We start from the raw sequence: 14660 nt of genomic DNA on the forward strand, positions 1-14660 counted from the left end.
ACCGCGAATTAGACGCGATTCCCTCGCCCCGATGCAACCGGTCCTACATGTACCTGTATAGATTAGTTGCGCCAGAAAGTAGCAGCGTCACGGGATAAAAATCAACTCTCGCCTACCCTCCAGCGAAGCAACTTTTAACCGAGCAAGAGGGAACTTCGAAATTGCCGAATCTCGAGCGTAGTCGGCGAGCTTTTCTCGGGGAACATTGGCTCCATGCTCTCTTACGCTTCCAAGGAAAAAGGGAGGGAACGTGTTTTATGAATTCCCGACTGTTTCGTCGCGTTCCCTCCACTTGCGAAATTGCAGCGCACGTTGCAATCAACTTCTTTCTTTCTTTTTTTTTAATCATCCTTCACGTGATTCTCTCGCAGCGGGGTTAATTGGACAGTAAATACGGTAAGCAGGCCAGTAGATGGACGGGACCAGTAGATGGACGACTCGTTGGTTCGTTAATATCGAAAGAACTAGAGTTTTAATCTATATCATTGTTTTTTTATTTTGTAGAAAAAACGTTTGTTGTTTTATAAAGCATTAATATATTTATTGAATTTTTTTTTGTATGCGAAAAAGTATTTATCTGTAGTGGGATTTTCAAAATTGTATGCTTAAATAGATTAGTTTTTTCAGTTACAGTAATTTTTTTCTTTAAATTTATACATTTTTGCGTGCAAAGCTTTCGATTTTTTTTTTAATATAACAGATATTTCTAAGAAACACCTTGATGTTAACATCGGAATCCGCTAAATCGTCCATCTACTGGCCTGCTTACCCTAGCTGTGCCATGAATCGATTTTTATTTATTAATCATAAACGGGTTAGAACCTATTATATAGCAAGGATGCATAACATTTTGCGCGTTGAATAAAAATAAATCTACATATATGCATACTATATCAAATTATACTTAACAATGGAGAGAAAAATGAGGTGAAGAATGAGTAATGAGAAATGAAAACTGTACAATGAAAATGGAAATGAAGATAAGAATGAAAATGAGATTTTCATTTGCTACTTTCCCCAACTTAACGTATCAACTGTATTTCATATTTATCACCGACCAAACTATACCATTCAAACATTTATATCCTATTTATGATTCGATGCTTCGAATGCTTTTCAAGCACACAAAGAATAGATAGGGGAGGCCGGGGCTAAAAGTTCCGATTTCGATAAACCATAAAAATGACTGGAAAATAATGTAGTTATTCTCTTCACTATGGACTAATTTCTTGTTAAATTTATTATATCTTCTGATTTTAAGCTTGTGTTTAATATATTGTAATAGGTTTCCCATAGAAAGTAATTTATTTGTGGCTGATCGAAGCGGAACTTCTTACCCCTATATGGGGCAAGTTGTTATCGCATTGGGGTAAGTTGTTACTATGATATAAGAATTGCCTTTTAATGAAATATTTCATTTTCTAATGAAATAAAGCAGAATTTTATTAATAATGGTTATTTATGAAGGTTCGGACCAACAAAAATGTAATATCTTTAAAAGAAAACCAAAAGCAACAGTTTTTATTTATCTTTACGCATAACTTCGATCGAAGTCGTGTCCCTTTCCGCCTTTCATTCATATGTTCGCATCTTAAAGCACAGCGGAAACAATTTATACATTTGCGGTAGGTCTGTGACGATAGCACCCCCAAATTCGAATTTTTGGAAAAACTCAACGGCATTCGTTTGTCCATCGTTTGCCCATAAAAAAATTTTTTTTGCCCACCCTCCAAAAAAAAGTTATGAATAAAATAAAAAATTTGTCTTCATCACCCATCATGAATGCATTTCAATTTTTTAATAGAAGGATACGAATGTACCCGACTTGGTCACGTTTGCCCACTCTCAGATTTCATTTGACCCCCCTCCAGAATTTAAATAAAAAATAAAAACCGCGAAAACATGGGTATAGATGAAGCGATCGCGTTAAAGTTCGATTATTCTCGAAAATATTATCAAAATCTTTCTTTCAACGGTGCAGTTCGTTAGTTTAGATGTAGAAGAGATTTGCCCATGCATTAATTTCGTATGCCCACCCTCAGAATCGAATTATTAATGAAGATAGCCAAGAAGTGCGGTACCCGTTAAAGCGATCGCGTTAAAGTTCGATTTTTCTGGAAAATATTATCAAAATCGTTCTTTCAACGATGCATATCGTTTGTCCAGATGTAGAAGAGATTTGCCCATCCATTAATTTCGTATGCCCACCCTCCAGAATCGAATTATTAATAAAGATAGCCAAGAAGTGCGGTACCCGTTGAACCGAATACCTTTCCGTTCGTTTTTTCCCGAATGAATTATCAAAATCAATTGTACTTACCGTAAAGGTTGAAGGTGTTTGGTGACACGTTATCCAAAAAATGTTGCACACACTTCTTTCTCACTTTATTGGAACGACACTTAAATTTGTATCGCTCATCGAACACTTCACACTTTTCACACATCTGCAGCATGTGCAGAATAACACCAGAGTGGTTTTCTAGTCATTTTTCACTAATTACCGCAATGATATCGCACAACGGAAAATAATATAATCTCACAGTTACTTCACGAACCGTAAATGAATGCACGGTCTCGCAAGAGTTGCGTTCGAAGACCGACTGACTTTCGTGCGTCGTTGGAAGGAATTCGAGGGTATCGCAGACATCTGTTTACGTTTCGGCACGTTCGATGACGACACGCAGTGTTGATACCCTAAAGGGTAGCAGCGCCGAGTGCCACTGCCGAAACGTAAACAGATGTCTGCGATAGTCTCGAATTCTTTCCAATGACGCACTTCTTGGCTATCTTTATTAATAATTCGATTCTGGAGGGTGGGCATACGAAATTAATGCATGGGCAAATCTCTTCTATATCTAAACTAACGGACTGCATCGTTGAAAGAACGATTTTGATATTATTTTCCAGAAAAATCGAACTTTAACGCGATCGCTTCAACGGGCACCGCACTTCTTGGCTATCTTTATTAATAATTCGATTCTGGAGGGTGGGCATACGAAATTAATGCATGGGCAAATCTCTTCTACATCTAAACTAACGGACTGCATCGTTGAAAGACCGATTTTGATAATATTTTCTAGAAAAATCGAACTTTAACGCGATCGCTTCACCTGTACCCTTCTTTTCGAGGTTTTTATTTTTTATTTAAATTCTGGAGGGTGGGCAAATGAAATCTGAGAGTGGGCAAACGTGGCCAGGTCGGGTATATTCGTATCCTTCTTTTAAAAAATTGAAATGCATTCATGATGGGTGATGAAGACAAATTTTTTATTTTGTTGATAACTTTTTTTGGAGGGTGGGCAAAAAAAAATTTTTTATGGGCAAACGTGGGCAAACGAAGGACAATCATTTCCCACCGACAAATCATTAAAATGTTTTCATGAGGGTGCTGATGCAAATTTTTTTTTGCCATAATTTTTTTTTGAAGGGTGGGCAAACGAAATTTTTTTATGAGCAAACATGGGCATACGATGAACAAACGAATGCCGTTGAGTTTTTTTAAAAAATCGAATTTGGGGGTGCTATCTTCACAGACCTATTTGCGGCGGGGCAAGTTTTTACAGTACAACGTGCCCCAAGTCACGGTAACAACTAGCCCCTACCGACAAATGTAGCAATTTCAAAGACTATTCTGCTTATACATGTATTCAAACGATAAACACTATTACACCATGTTCTTAAATGTCATTTGATCCATAAGGACGATTCAATCTATAATATCGACGTTAAATAATTGAAATAGACCAAAAAGTAATGATAGACAAATTTTTACTTATCTGGTACGCGACTAATAGGTCCTTGCTTACAACCACACAATTCGCTGTCGCGGACGCTATTAAAGTGGGCGACAGAGTGGCGTGATCAACTCACACGGAAAAAATAATTTAAAGTACAACGCTCTTTTTATTTTGAAGATAGAGCCGTCGGAACAACTTACCCCCGGAACTTTTAGCCCCGGTCTCCCCTACCTAAAAATTTAACAAAGAATCGACAGTGAACGTAAGTTAAGTATACCCTCAGATTCGCAGGATATTTCGTTTGGTTTGCTGGCGGAGAAAAGCGTCATGGAATCTGCTGGTCGCGTTACACCGGAGAAATACGATTATTTCGAGCGTAAATACATCCCGGTGGCACATAAATCGCCGCGAATACATCTCCCATCGTATCTTTCGGGCGAGAGTGCCTCTATCGCGCGGGTACATATATTAACGAAAGTTTTTCCAGCCGACAAGAGTTTTCGCACAAATCTCGCGGAATCGCCGGGATCTTCCGACACATCGGCCCTCGATCCGGCGCGAGTCGACGCGCGAAATTGAATCGCGAAACTTTCCTAGCCGTTTGGCTCGCGACAAGAACTTTAATATCCGAACGTAAGAAGTTGGACGCCCACCGCGGCACGCTAATGCTCCCCATCGATCTAGATCCGAAGGACACCCTTTCAAATACGCCATCATGCCTTTAGAAACTTTGCGCAAAGCTTACCAGACTCGAAGCGCGGGCTCCTATTATGCACACATGTATTCTTCGCTCCTTGCCCGTCCAAGTTGAACGGGGAAGCCCTCGCGCGAGGGCATTTCCTTCTCCCCCGGTTGCGGTATCGACTGAAAGCAGAAAGAATCCTTGCTGTAGAAAGAATCGTACCAGTGGCGTAATGCCTTCGTAATTGTTCGGCGCGGTTGATTGCAGCATGCTGTAATAGGGTAGACCGGGGCGAATCGGTTCACTTTGTGTTTGACGGTAAAAAAATACTAGTCAAACATTAAAAAACTAATTTTTTATTATATATTCGTGACCAGCACACCTTTCGCTTTAAGATTAATGATAGAAAATAAAATCAAACTTAAAAATGTTTCTTCTGCAAACAAACAACCAAAAAGTGAGAAATATCCATAAATAATCCATAAATTTCTGAAAAAAAATGAAATTTTCGTAACAAAATCTTTAGAATCAACTTAAACAAATCTAATTTAATGACAGTGAAGAAGTCAAGTTATACTACTCAGCACACAGATCGAAAGGATATTGCCGTTTTTTGCCGCCCCTATCAGCACAATTCTCGTGGCACCACTCTTCTCAGATAATCTTCTGAAAGTGGACGAATTAATTTTTCACCAGAGTAAATACAATGCAATCCTCTTAAGACCATTAATTTATTTATTTTTTCCGTCATTTCTCTGAATTTAATTTTTATCACAGATTCCTTTATTCTTGTTTTGGACACCATGATCCCTGATTGCTCTTCTTTATGTACGTATGAACCATCTGTATATAAACAACTAGCTTTACTACCCGGCTTCGCAGGAAATTTAGATTCTGATTTTATAAAAAAAATTTTATTTATTTTTTCTGTGAAAATAGTTGCGTTCACCTGAATTAGCTAGGCATAACGACCTGGGACATATTTCGTCACCCCAGAGTTTCCCGTTTTAAAGTTTTTAGGCGACAGACAAACACACACTCTGCTTTATATATTAAGATTATCATATTTATAATCATAAAAATACTCAAATGAAAATAAAGAGTGATCCGATTCACCCCAAATATCGTGGTCCGATTCACCCCAAATATCGTGGTCCAATTAGCCCCATATGTAAGTATTTGAAAGGGTGTAGATTACATAAACCTATCATGATATAATAGTCTAAAATACATCAAATACCAAACTTGGACACCGTGCAAACTAATAACAATAAACACATAGGAATTTTCAAGCTTACTTCCTACTTTAAATACGAAATTGCAGATTACGTAGGTCAGATTCTGACCAAAATTGTAACGTCCGCACGCGTCCGTGTCACTGAAAACATACGCCAGCTCTAAACAATGGCTTAAAACAATTAACGGGCTTTTGCGGTAGGAGCGGGGGAGAGAAATAACGCGATACAAGAAATATGGACAAAATTCTTATTTTCATCCGATTCGCCCTGTGATCCGATCGACCCGGTCTACCCTGCTCGAGGTTAAGAAATAGATCTGACTGCGGGATAGAAGGAAGAAACGCAGAAATCGCGAGAGTAGGTAATGCTCTTCTTATTGATCAGTTAGTTGGACTTTTTCAGTGACGCACAACGTTCTTTCTCGCCGGTGCAGTCGGCTATTAATTGCAGCCTGTAATTCGATGCCTGGTCAATTAGTTTTATAAGTCGTCAGAGCGAGCGAGCGGAACGATGCAGCGCCGCAGGATGCGCGTCGGCGCGTAGCCGCGCGATGCAGGCCACAATAGACACCGAAACGAGATTACCGATGGTGCTTCCCTCACGGTCCATTAGCACCGATTCAATTACGCTCACCCCTTGCAGGATGGAAATTCGAGTTCCATCTCGAATCGAGAGCTAGGTAGAATGGGAATAACGCAACTGTTGTATTTCCGGCGCGACCGCCCTGCTAAATTCCCAGTACAGAGTCGGGGGAAAGGTTCGACGGTACTTGTTTCTCGCGGCAAGAATAGCCGCGAGAATAAGAAACCTTTCCAAGTATTATTGGATAGAGGGGAATTGCTGGTTATTTATTATGCTGTTGCTTCCATTCTTCGGCGCTTTCGATGACGCCTGCTATTTCGGAACGAGTTCCTAATAGCAAACGAGTCAACCCCTGGAATTGCTAGGAGGAGGCGTGAAATATCGCTGGGTAGGGTGCTCCTCGGTACTGGGTGCATCGCAACAGCGGCACATGAAATCTCCAAGTCGACGTTGCTGTAATTGAACAGTGTCGCATCCGCAAACATAGCGGAGCGTATCACCCTTTCCATAAATCACCATCTAATCGACGTTTTAACCGCAAACAGCCACCAGGCCACCATCGGGCGCCGTATAACGTTTCGCTGAATAATTCCAATACAAATCACGGCGGATCGAAACAGAGTTTCGCGGACCTACTAACAAATAACGCACCGATGGGTGCCAGTTCATCTGCAGCTACTTTGAAAAAAGTTATCACGCCAAACCGCTTCGGAACGAGGCTATTCGGGGCTTTCGAAAGTACCCGCCGTGAAACGACAAGCTCGACAAAGATCGCTTGCCACGAGCACGTTAGCTGGGAACGTAGCTATTACCGCTGGCAATAAACCGCGAACGTTGAAAAAAACACTTCTCTTTTCAATGCTTCATCCGTGCCCTGGGAGTTAATCCGAAAAATTGGGACGCAGCTAGGGGTCATGCTTAAATTACGTAAGGCTTTTTGGGGAGTGAGGGGGTCGCGAATTTCTTACGTTTTCTTACAAGGGAGGGGGGAGTCAGGTAGCGTCTTACGTAATATTCTTTAACCTAATTTTCAATAAACACAAATTCTATCGTTAATGTTCCAGAAATGTAGTTTTAGTTTAACACTAGAACAACCGACGAATGACGTATACCTACTTCAACTGGAGGGGTTAAAATGACTTGTTTTTTAAATTAACAAGACATTTAAGAAAGGACGTTGCATTTTATTGCGTTTTTATATATTTTCCTACTTTATCAGCGAAAATTCAATATGAACTGTGTAATATTATTAACAATAATAATAATATAATAACGATAGTAATTTTGAAAATAATTACGCATAAAATTCAAAGACATTTTTTATACGTTACAATTATTTTAGCAAAGCGTGTACGACAGACTCGTTTATTAGATATACCACAAATATTCTTCGTTTTATTATGGTAGAAAAATGAAAAATGGAGGAAACATAATACATGTAGCTACGGCAATTTTTGTACAACGTATATGTACGAAAATATACTTAGTTTTCTGAAAATGTATTTCAACTATACGAAAATAATACGAGAAACTTCTGAAACTAAAGATTTACCTGCGAGGGCTCAAAATGACCCATCTCGGTGTATGTAGGTATACTACATATAAATTTTAAAGAAAAAACAAACGAAGATCAAAACTATTTTACAGAATTAATTATTTACATATTTTAGAAAAAGTCATACGAAATTTTAGAAAACAAAATGTAAGTACTGGAAATGAGTAATAATTAAAAGAAATGCCGAACAAGTCAGTTTCACCCCCCTCGGTCGATCCAGTGTTAAATTTCCCGCAACCGAATTAAACGAATTATAAAAACCTTTAAAAGGATTTTAATAACTGAAAAAGTTAAATGTAAAAAATATTACGTAAGGAGAGGTCGGAATATCAAATCTTACGAATTTTTATACCGGGGGTGGGAGGGGGTAAGAATTCGCCAAAATTACCGTTACGTAATTAAAGGACGGTCCCCTACGCCGAACGCGCTGGCTGGCAGAAGTCATTGAATAGTGTTCGTTCCCCGTCCGCCGTTGGAGAATTCAATAAGTTTTCCAGGGAAATTGTCCAATGTCTGGTCACACGGTGCGTGCGAACGCATTAAACCGGAAAGGGCTGAAGAGAGTAACGAGAGGGACGGTGGAAAAAAGAAGGAAGCGATCGCGTTGCCAGGCCTCGGGCGATTTTTCACGATGCCCGAACGCAGTTCAGCGTGATGAGATCGATCTATTATTCTGGCAGAATACGAGTGGGGAAATGCGACGAGGAAACTGCACCGTTCCCGCGTGCGGAAAACAAACGCGCGAAATGTTGGGGAAAATTTGGTGGCGGATTCACGCGGCACCGCTGTACCAGCCCTCGGCTCTCGCCGAACTTTCGAGCAACGGGAACGCGAGCATTTCTCTTCCGCGGTTCACGAGTTTTCCTCCCTTTTCTCCCGCTGCAGCCCAACCATAACGCGAGTATCGTTTCCGCGAGAATAAGTTTCCATTGAAAATCCTCGCCAAGGAAAACGCGATACACCGCGAATTGAATCGAATGTATGCATGTGCACAGAACGTTCGGTCTTTCGCTTTCAAACCGTGGTTGTATCCAGTAACCACGCTCTCGTATCGCGTTTACGTCCCTGAAAATTCCTTCCCTCGCTAAACTGCGCTTATACATTTTTAATGCCGCTGTTAACAATGCTCGCGCGGAAGCTGCGATTCTATTCTATTCTGCATTTGAATTCTCCCCTCTCCTCCTCCTCCCCCCTCCAGCGTGCTTGTGTGCTCCACGCGGAAGCAGGGCGAACGAAAAGCCTGTGATCGTTAAAAATACAGCAGCGAAATAGGGGCTTAAAAAATTATAGCCCCGTCCGCGTGTAGCGCTTCAATTCCGCGTATTTGCATGCTCCCCGGCATCCTGCATTCAAATATTCCTTCCGTTTCCGAGCTGGCTGGCTGGCTGGCTGTCTGTCTGCAAGCCAGCAGCCCGTTTGCGTTAGGAGATTACGCCGAGATGCAGTGCATTCCTGCGAAACTGCAATGCCCCAACGCATTCCGTTCCGCCGGCAAATTTTCAAATACCGCAGCCTCGTACGTTTGCGAAAACATACCGAGACAATTTCGCGATTCACGAGCCACGATGCACGTGAGAATCGAACCGCCCGAACAGCTATTCAAATTCAATTACATAAATAGTTTACTAGGGTTAACTCGTCCCGTGCGTAAGCGTCTACTGCAGGTTTTTTTTCTTTCAGCACGAGCACGTCGGTTTAGGAATGTTTAGAAGTATCAGATCGTTGACTTACCGAAAGAACAACTTTGATATCCATTCCCTCGATACCAGCGGAAACCCCATTGATTTCTTCCACTTTATCCTTATGTCGACCTTTGCGTCTCCCCGACTTCACTTCCACCGGCAGATGACGCTGAAAGCGTATTTGTGGTGTGCATCGTTAATACAGAGTGATAAACAGTGGAAAAAAGAAGGAATATATTGCTTAACGCACCGCTAAGAGGTTATCGTCACGAAAGTATTGGCGCCATAATAACATACTGACGAATTTTTCGTGTGATCGCACAGCGTTGCCGTTCCTGTGCGAGCGTTGGCGATCATAACCCCGCGAAGCGCGAGCACATAACCTAACTTAATGTAACGCAACGATATTTGTCGGAATTTTAGAGAAATGGCGAATCCAGTGAACGTTCTATCTACGTTTGTACGCGGCTATCGAGCATACGCGAGAGCGTGGGTCAACGATGCCGTCAAGTACAACAAAATCATGTTTTACCCACGGTAAGAAGAGCGATAATATTCTCCGTCTATGCCATTCCTCTTCGATGCTAAAAGCGTTCTTATTGCAGCAAAAAGGAGGGTCACGTGGATCCTCCAATTACACCGACGAAAGTCTTTATGGTACAGAGAGTGAAACCCTTCAAGGGTAATCCGCATTGGGAGAAGGATGTTCTTAAGCGGTTAGGATTCGTCGAAAAAGTGAGATTAAACAACTGGCTGTTTACCGATTAATTGTTGTTTGCTCTGTTGTTCGTACGCGCATTCTATGCGAAGTCTTTTTCCAGGAAAACGAGCCAGTGTTTGTGAAGAACACGCCGGAAATGTGTTCTCAGCTTTGGCGGGTGAAGCATTTGGTAAAGATCCTGCCGCTAAAGGTACCCGAAAATCTATCGAGCATCGACGATTCGACCGAAGTTTTCTTCCACGAGAACGGGACTTGTCGTATTACCGGCAAGATAGATCCCGCGCGCCGCCAAGCTACCGAGGCTGCAAAGGAATCCATGAAGAGATTAGACCGCAGCACCATATCGGAGAAACTCAGACTTCAATGGCTAAAAGGAAGTCTTATATAATGTAATAAACACCGGAGTGTATAATATATAATAAATCTGATATATATTAATTTATTGCGTTTAGTTACGAAGTATAAAGGCGTTCATTGAACAAATAATATACTTTATTTTTTATGCTGATTACAGCCGTGCGGCTGTGTTACAACCTACCAACAGTAATGTTAAAATTTCAATGTTCGTTCCTTCTTTTCTTGTTCTTTTTTTTTTTTACAATTTTTTCTCCGTTTCGTTTTGTATATTCGAGTAAGATCTATCGTGAAAGATGAGTGCCGCTTTGGGTCAGTCGTGCGGACCTACTTGAGTACGGTGTTCCAAAAGAATGGAATAAATCGTATCTAAATTTTAATGAGCGAGACTATAATCGTAACGAGCAGTCTTACGCGATAAACGAAACATCTTAAACGTACATCTCGGAGAGATTCCACTAGGCCGTTTCGCATCTGTTTCGGAAGGGGCCGTTCTTTTAAAAATCTGACAAGCGCGCTACGATACAGGACGCAACTCTTTACGTTCTGGAACTTTTTTAATCGGCTAATCGGCTGGCCGGCTAACCGTCCCCGACGATGAAGGTACTCATTTACTTTGAAACCGTTTACAGGACGAAGAGATAGTCTAGACTTGAAATTGTAAACCTAATTCCGTATAGTTACGCTAGATTCTATGAAACCAAGTTTGATCTCGTACATGCTTGAATAGGATTCAAAAAACTTTGATAACCCGAATACTGGAAGTCCTAATAACAAAGACACGGCCGTCCCTCTATCGTTCGCCTCCACCCCCCGAACCCCCGTTTTACGAGGAGTTGGTTCGCCTTCGACTTCGAAGCTTCCAAAATCTTCTGTCCCTGGACGTATGGTGAATAGAAATAGTGTTTTGTGCTTTGGATCCCTTCTCGGGCATGTACATCCTGAGAAGCCTCGCGGCGCGTTCCTCCTGCGACCTGTCCGCGGCTTTCCCGCTCAAGAAGCTCAGCAGCTTCATGCTGCGTCTCTTTATTCTCAGTCGGTTCAAGAAATGCCTCTCCGTCGTCCTAGTGGGGCTACCGTCGTGCTGATCCTCCTCCTCCTCCCCCAGCCTCTTCGATTTCCGTTGGAACAATTCCATCTGCCTTCTTCGCTCGTGTTGCGCGTCCAGCTTCTTGTACCTGCGATTCATCGGATCTTCGTACTCCGCAGTAGAGCACGCTTCCATCCTCGCTCTCTCGGCCCCGATCCTCTCGGCGTTCCTGCTGCTGGTTTCCTCCGCTCTTCGCGCCACCGATTCCAGCTCCTTCAGGCGGTCCGCCTCCTTGGAACTTTTCAAAGTGTCCGAGGACGCGGTCTCCGCGGACTCCGCGGTCCCGCAGCCGTCGTCCACGTCCGACAGTTTCCTATGGAGGTTCACTATCTTCCTGCGGAACTCTTCGTCCTCTTGGCTTAGCTTGGCAAACGCGCGATCCCTCTCGTGCGCATCGGAGCTGCAGCTGGAGCTGACGCTCTTCGACGTCGCCGTTTGAAACCTCTGTCACCACCATCCCACCTGATCCTTCCCGCTCCCAGGCGAGTCCTCCTCCTCTGGCAGCGGCTCCAGCCGCCTTCTCCCCAGGAAACACCTCAGCGAGCTCAGGCTCCCGCTGCCCAGCAACTGCTCCATGTTCAGCTCCGGCAGGTTGCAGTCTTCGCTCTCGGACTCCTGGTCGGCCTCGTCATCCGCCGACAGGTTTAGGCCGTAGTTGTCCTCGCCGGCGGTAGTCGCGTTGCCTGCACCGTTCGGCGGCGGCTAGGGAAGTCAGGCACAGCTCGGGCTAGTGATTCTTTGCAAACAAAGGGCAAGCATTGTCATGCAGATGCGTGCGAAGCTTACGGGCTAAACTGTCTCTCCTTTCTCTCTTTTCATTTCGCCGAGAACGTACAGACATCTCAGCGGGCTTGTTTAGGCGACTGCTTCGAACGTACGTTTCGATCATTAACTTGGCCAGGCGTGAGATTCTACGGCGATTCTACGGACCTAGCGACCGTCTCCGAAGCGGATTCCGCAAATAGTGCAGCTGGCTTACCTTTAGCGCGTCCGAGGCTCGGTGGTCTACCATTACGTAGTTATCGTGTGCAAGCAACTTCTCTCGGGGGGGGGGGTAGTAAAATTGAAATGAAAGAAGCGAGACTGTCAGGGGGGGGGGGGGGAGAAGGAAGACGCGCGTATCGATCGCGATACGAAATCGTGAAAGCCTGTACGTTCAAGCCAGTACCTTCGAGTGCCAAGGAATCATACGCTATTATTATACGAGTTGCATCATTACCGAGCTCGCGGTGAAGCTCTCGTCATCGGGGCCACCGGAGGTCGGAGTTCCCCAGATGTCATCCCCGGAGGTAGCCCCTGACGTGGTTCCTTCGTCGTCGTTTGGATCCAATGAGTACTCTGTCCTCTCAGGAGGAACCGGCGGCTGAAGGAGATATCCACCGACACCTTCGCCGAGCTGCTCGAGCAGAACCATTTTGCTGACCACGTAGCTGCTCGCTCTGGCGGTCCACGCTCTCAATCCCGTAGGCGGAGACTCGGTGTCCCGACTCTCCTCCTCTCCTTGCTCCTCGAGCTCGTCGTCCTGATCTAAGCTGCTCATCGTGCCGTATCTTCTCAGAGCCCTGAAGAATAGCGCGCAACGTTAGCTGGGCAGAATTCTCAATAGAGACCGATCGCATTAGCTGTCACCTGTAAGGAGGCTCAACGTCGCAGTCCAGGTCGTCCTCGCTACCGTCCTCCGTGTTCCCATCGGCCGGAGTGTAGCTCGGACTGTTTCGTCCGGGGCTGTCGTGCAGACCGTTCCTCAATCTGTGTCTCGTGCAAAAATCGGGGGTCGGCGGCACCACCGAGATCTTTGGCGGCAACGGTGAGAATGGATCTCTCGTCAGCGGCGGCGTTGGACAGCCCGATCTGGAAGCATCGAACTTTCGTCATGCTCGTGAAAGAAATTGCGCCGCTCGCAAAACTGTACGCTACCTGTGGCATCTTCGGCAAATGTTGATCGAACTGGTTGAGTTCTCCTTGGAAGATGCCAGGCTGCCGTTCTTTCTGTTCGTCACGCTGTTGGACTTGACGGTGCTGAGACTCGCGCTGGACGCGGTGCTCTGCTGCTCCACGTCCGAGTTCCCTACTTCCGCGACGATCTCTTCCGCCTGGGTGTTCTGCTCCCTGTCCCCTTGGTCGACGCTTTCCTTGGGCGCTCTGGCCGCCAGTTCTTCGGGCGTCCACTCCTCGATAGGAGCCTCCTCGTGATCCGGTGGCGGGATCTGATGGGAGTTGCGCACCCACTGCGCCAGATGATTATCCTCCCTCGAGTTCTTAAGGATCGTGTCGATACTCTCCACCGAGTGCGACTTCTTTTCCTCGTCCGGTTTCTGAGACTCTCTGGTAGCCTGTGGAGGCAGAAAAGCAATTACGAAACGACCTATCCCGCGCACAGTTACACACCCTCCTCGCGGCTCCCCTACCTGCGAATTCTCCGTGGACTCCCTAACGGCAGTGAAATTGCTACCAATGATCGGACTCTCTTCCGGGCTGTCCTGACTCGGCGTCCCCCCATAGCCTGTATTCACATAGATTCTAAAATACAACGAATTAGTGCAGAGAAACGAAACTACGAATCTGTGATCGACCGTACCGGATCCGAATTCCCGGAAAGTTGGGTCGACGAACGAACCAGGACTTACATCTGTCGCTGAAGAAGATTGTGCCAAACGGCCTTCAGTTCCGGGGTAGGGGCTCGCAGCACCAATACCCGCCTGCGAGGACGACTGTGCGGGCTGCAGCCCCCGCTGTTGGCCACTTCGATGTGGCCGTTGTCCGTGCTTCCGCTGGGGTTAATCGAGACCTGCAGTCGGAATTCCGTGGGCCTTTTGCGGACGTTGAAGCAGGCCTCGGCAATGTTAGAGAGACGCAGGGGTTCCTCGGTGACGAATAGAACGCGGTCCCTCGAGACCCGAGCAAACACCAGAAGGTCTGTGAGGAGCAAAGCCCAGGACGGTTGCAGGCGTGCTCGACCCTCCACCTTTGCGAGCGCACCGCCAAACAGCCTAAAAGGACGCAGAGTTGAAACAGAGAT

At 44.7% G+C, this 14660-nt stretch overlaps 3 protein-coding genes across 4 annotated transcripts in view; 1 reads left to right on the forward strand and 2 right to left on the reverse strand.

Annotated features, from left to right (window-relative positions):
• The window catches only part of LOC143371996 (uncharacterized), a 48230-nt gene extending 38576 nt beyond the window's left edge, over positions 1-9654 (reverse strand). Inside the window, exons 1-2 of the mRNA XM_076817764.1 lie at positions 9526-9654; positions 4483-4601 (exon numbers count right to left, since the gene is read on the reverse strand). Coding sequence (XP_076673879.1) covers positions 4483-4601; positions 9526-9575 — 169 coding nt within the window. The 5' untranslated portion in view covers positions 9576-9654. The remainder of the gene's footprint in view (positions 1-4482; positions 4602-9525) is intronic.
• A 227-nt stretch (positions 9655-9881) lies between these two features.
• On the forward strand, positions 9882-10635 carry Mrpl30 (mitochondrial ribosomal protein L30). The gene is made up of 3 exons (XM_076817776.1): positions 9882-10013; positions 10082-10211; positions 10298-10635. Exons 1-3 carry the CDS (start codon positions 9904-9906, stop codon positions 10583-10585), a joined length of 528 nt encoding a protein of 175 aa, XP_076673891.1. The 5' UTR covers positions 9882-9903; the 3' UTR covers positions 10586-10635.
• A 1445-nt stretch (positions 10636-12080) lies between these two features.
• The window catches only part of Psgef (Protostome-specific GEF), a 36852-nt gene continuing 34272 nt past the window's right edge, over positions 12081-14660 (reverse strand). Inside the window, exons 11-16 of one of the 2 annotated variants that reach the window (XM_076817739.1) lie at positions 14269-14631; positions 14050-14161; positions 13559-13974; positions 13271-13492; positions 12861-13203; positions 12081-12343 (exon numbers count right to left, since the gene is read on the reverse strand). In XM_076817739.1, the coding sequence (XP_076673854.1) occupies positions 12089-12343; positions 12861-13203; positions 13271-13492; positions 13559-13974; positions 14050-14161; positions 14269-14631 (1711 nt within the window). In that variant the 3' untranslated portion in view covers positions 12081-12088. Of the gene's footprint in view, positions 12378-12860; positions 13204-13270; positions 13493-13558; positions 13975-14049; positions 14162-14268; positions 14632-14660 lie in introns of both variants that reach the window. The other variant, XM_076817741.1, reaches the window with a different exon arrangement.

Source organism: Andrena cerasifolii, chromosome 8 (assembly GCF_050908995.1).
Source record: "Andrena cerasifolii isolate SP2316 chromosome 8, iyAndCera1_principal, whole genome shotgun sequence".
NCBI classification, from domain to species: domain Eukaryota; kingdom Metazoa; phylum Arthropoda; class Insecta; order Hymenoptera; family Andrenidae; genus Andrena; species Andrena cerasifolii.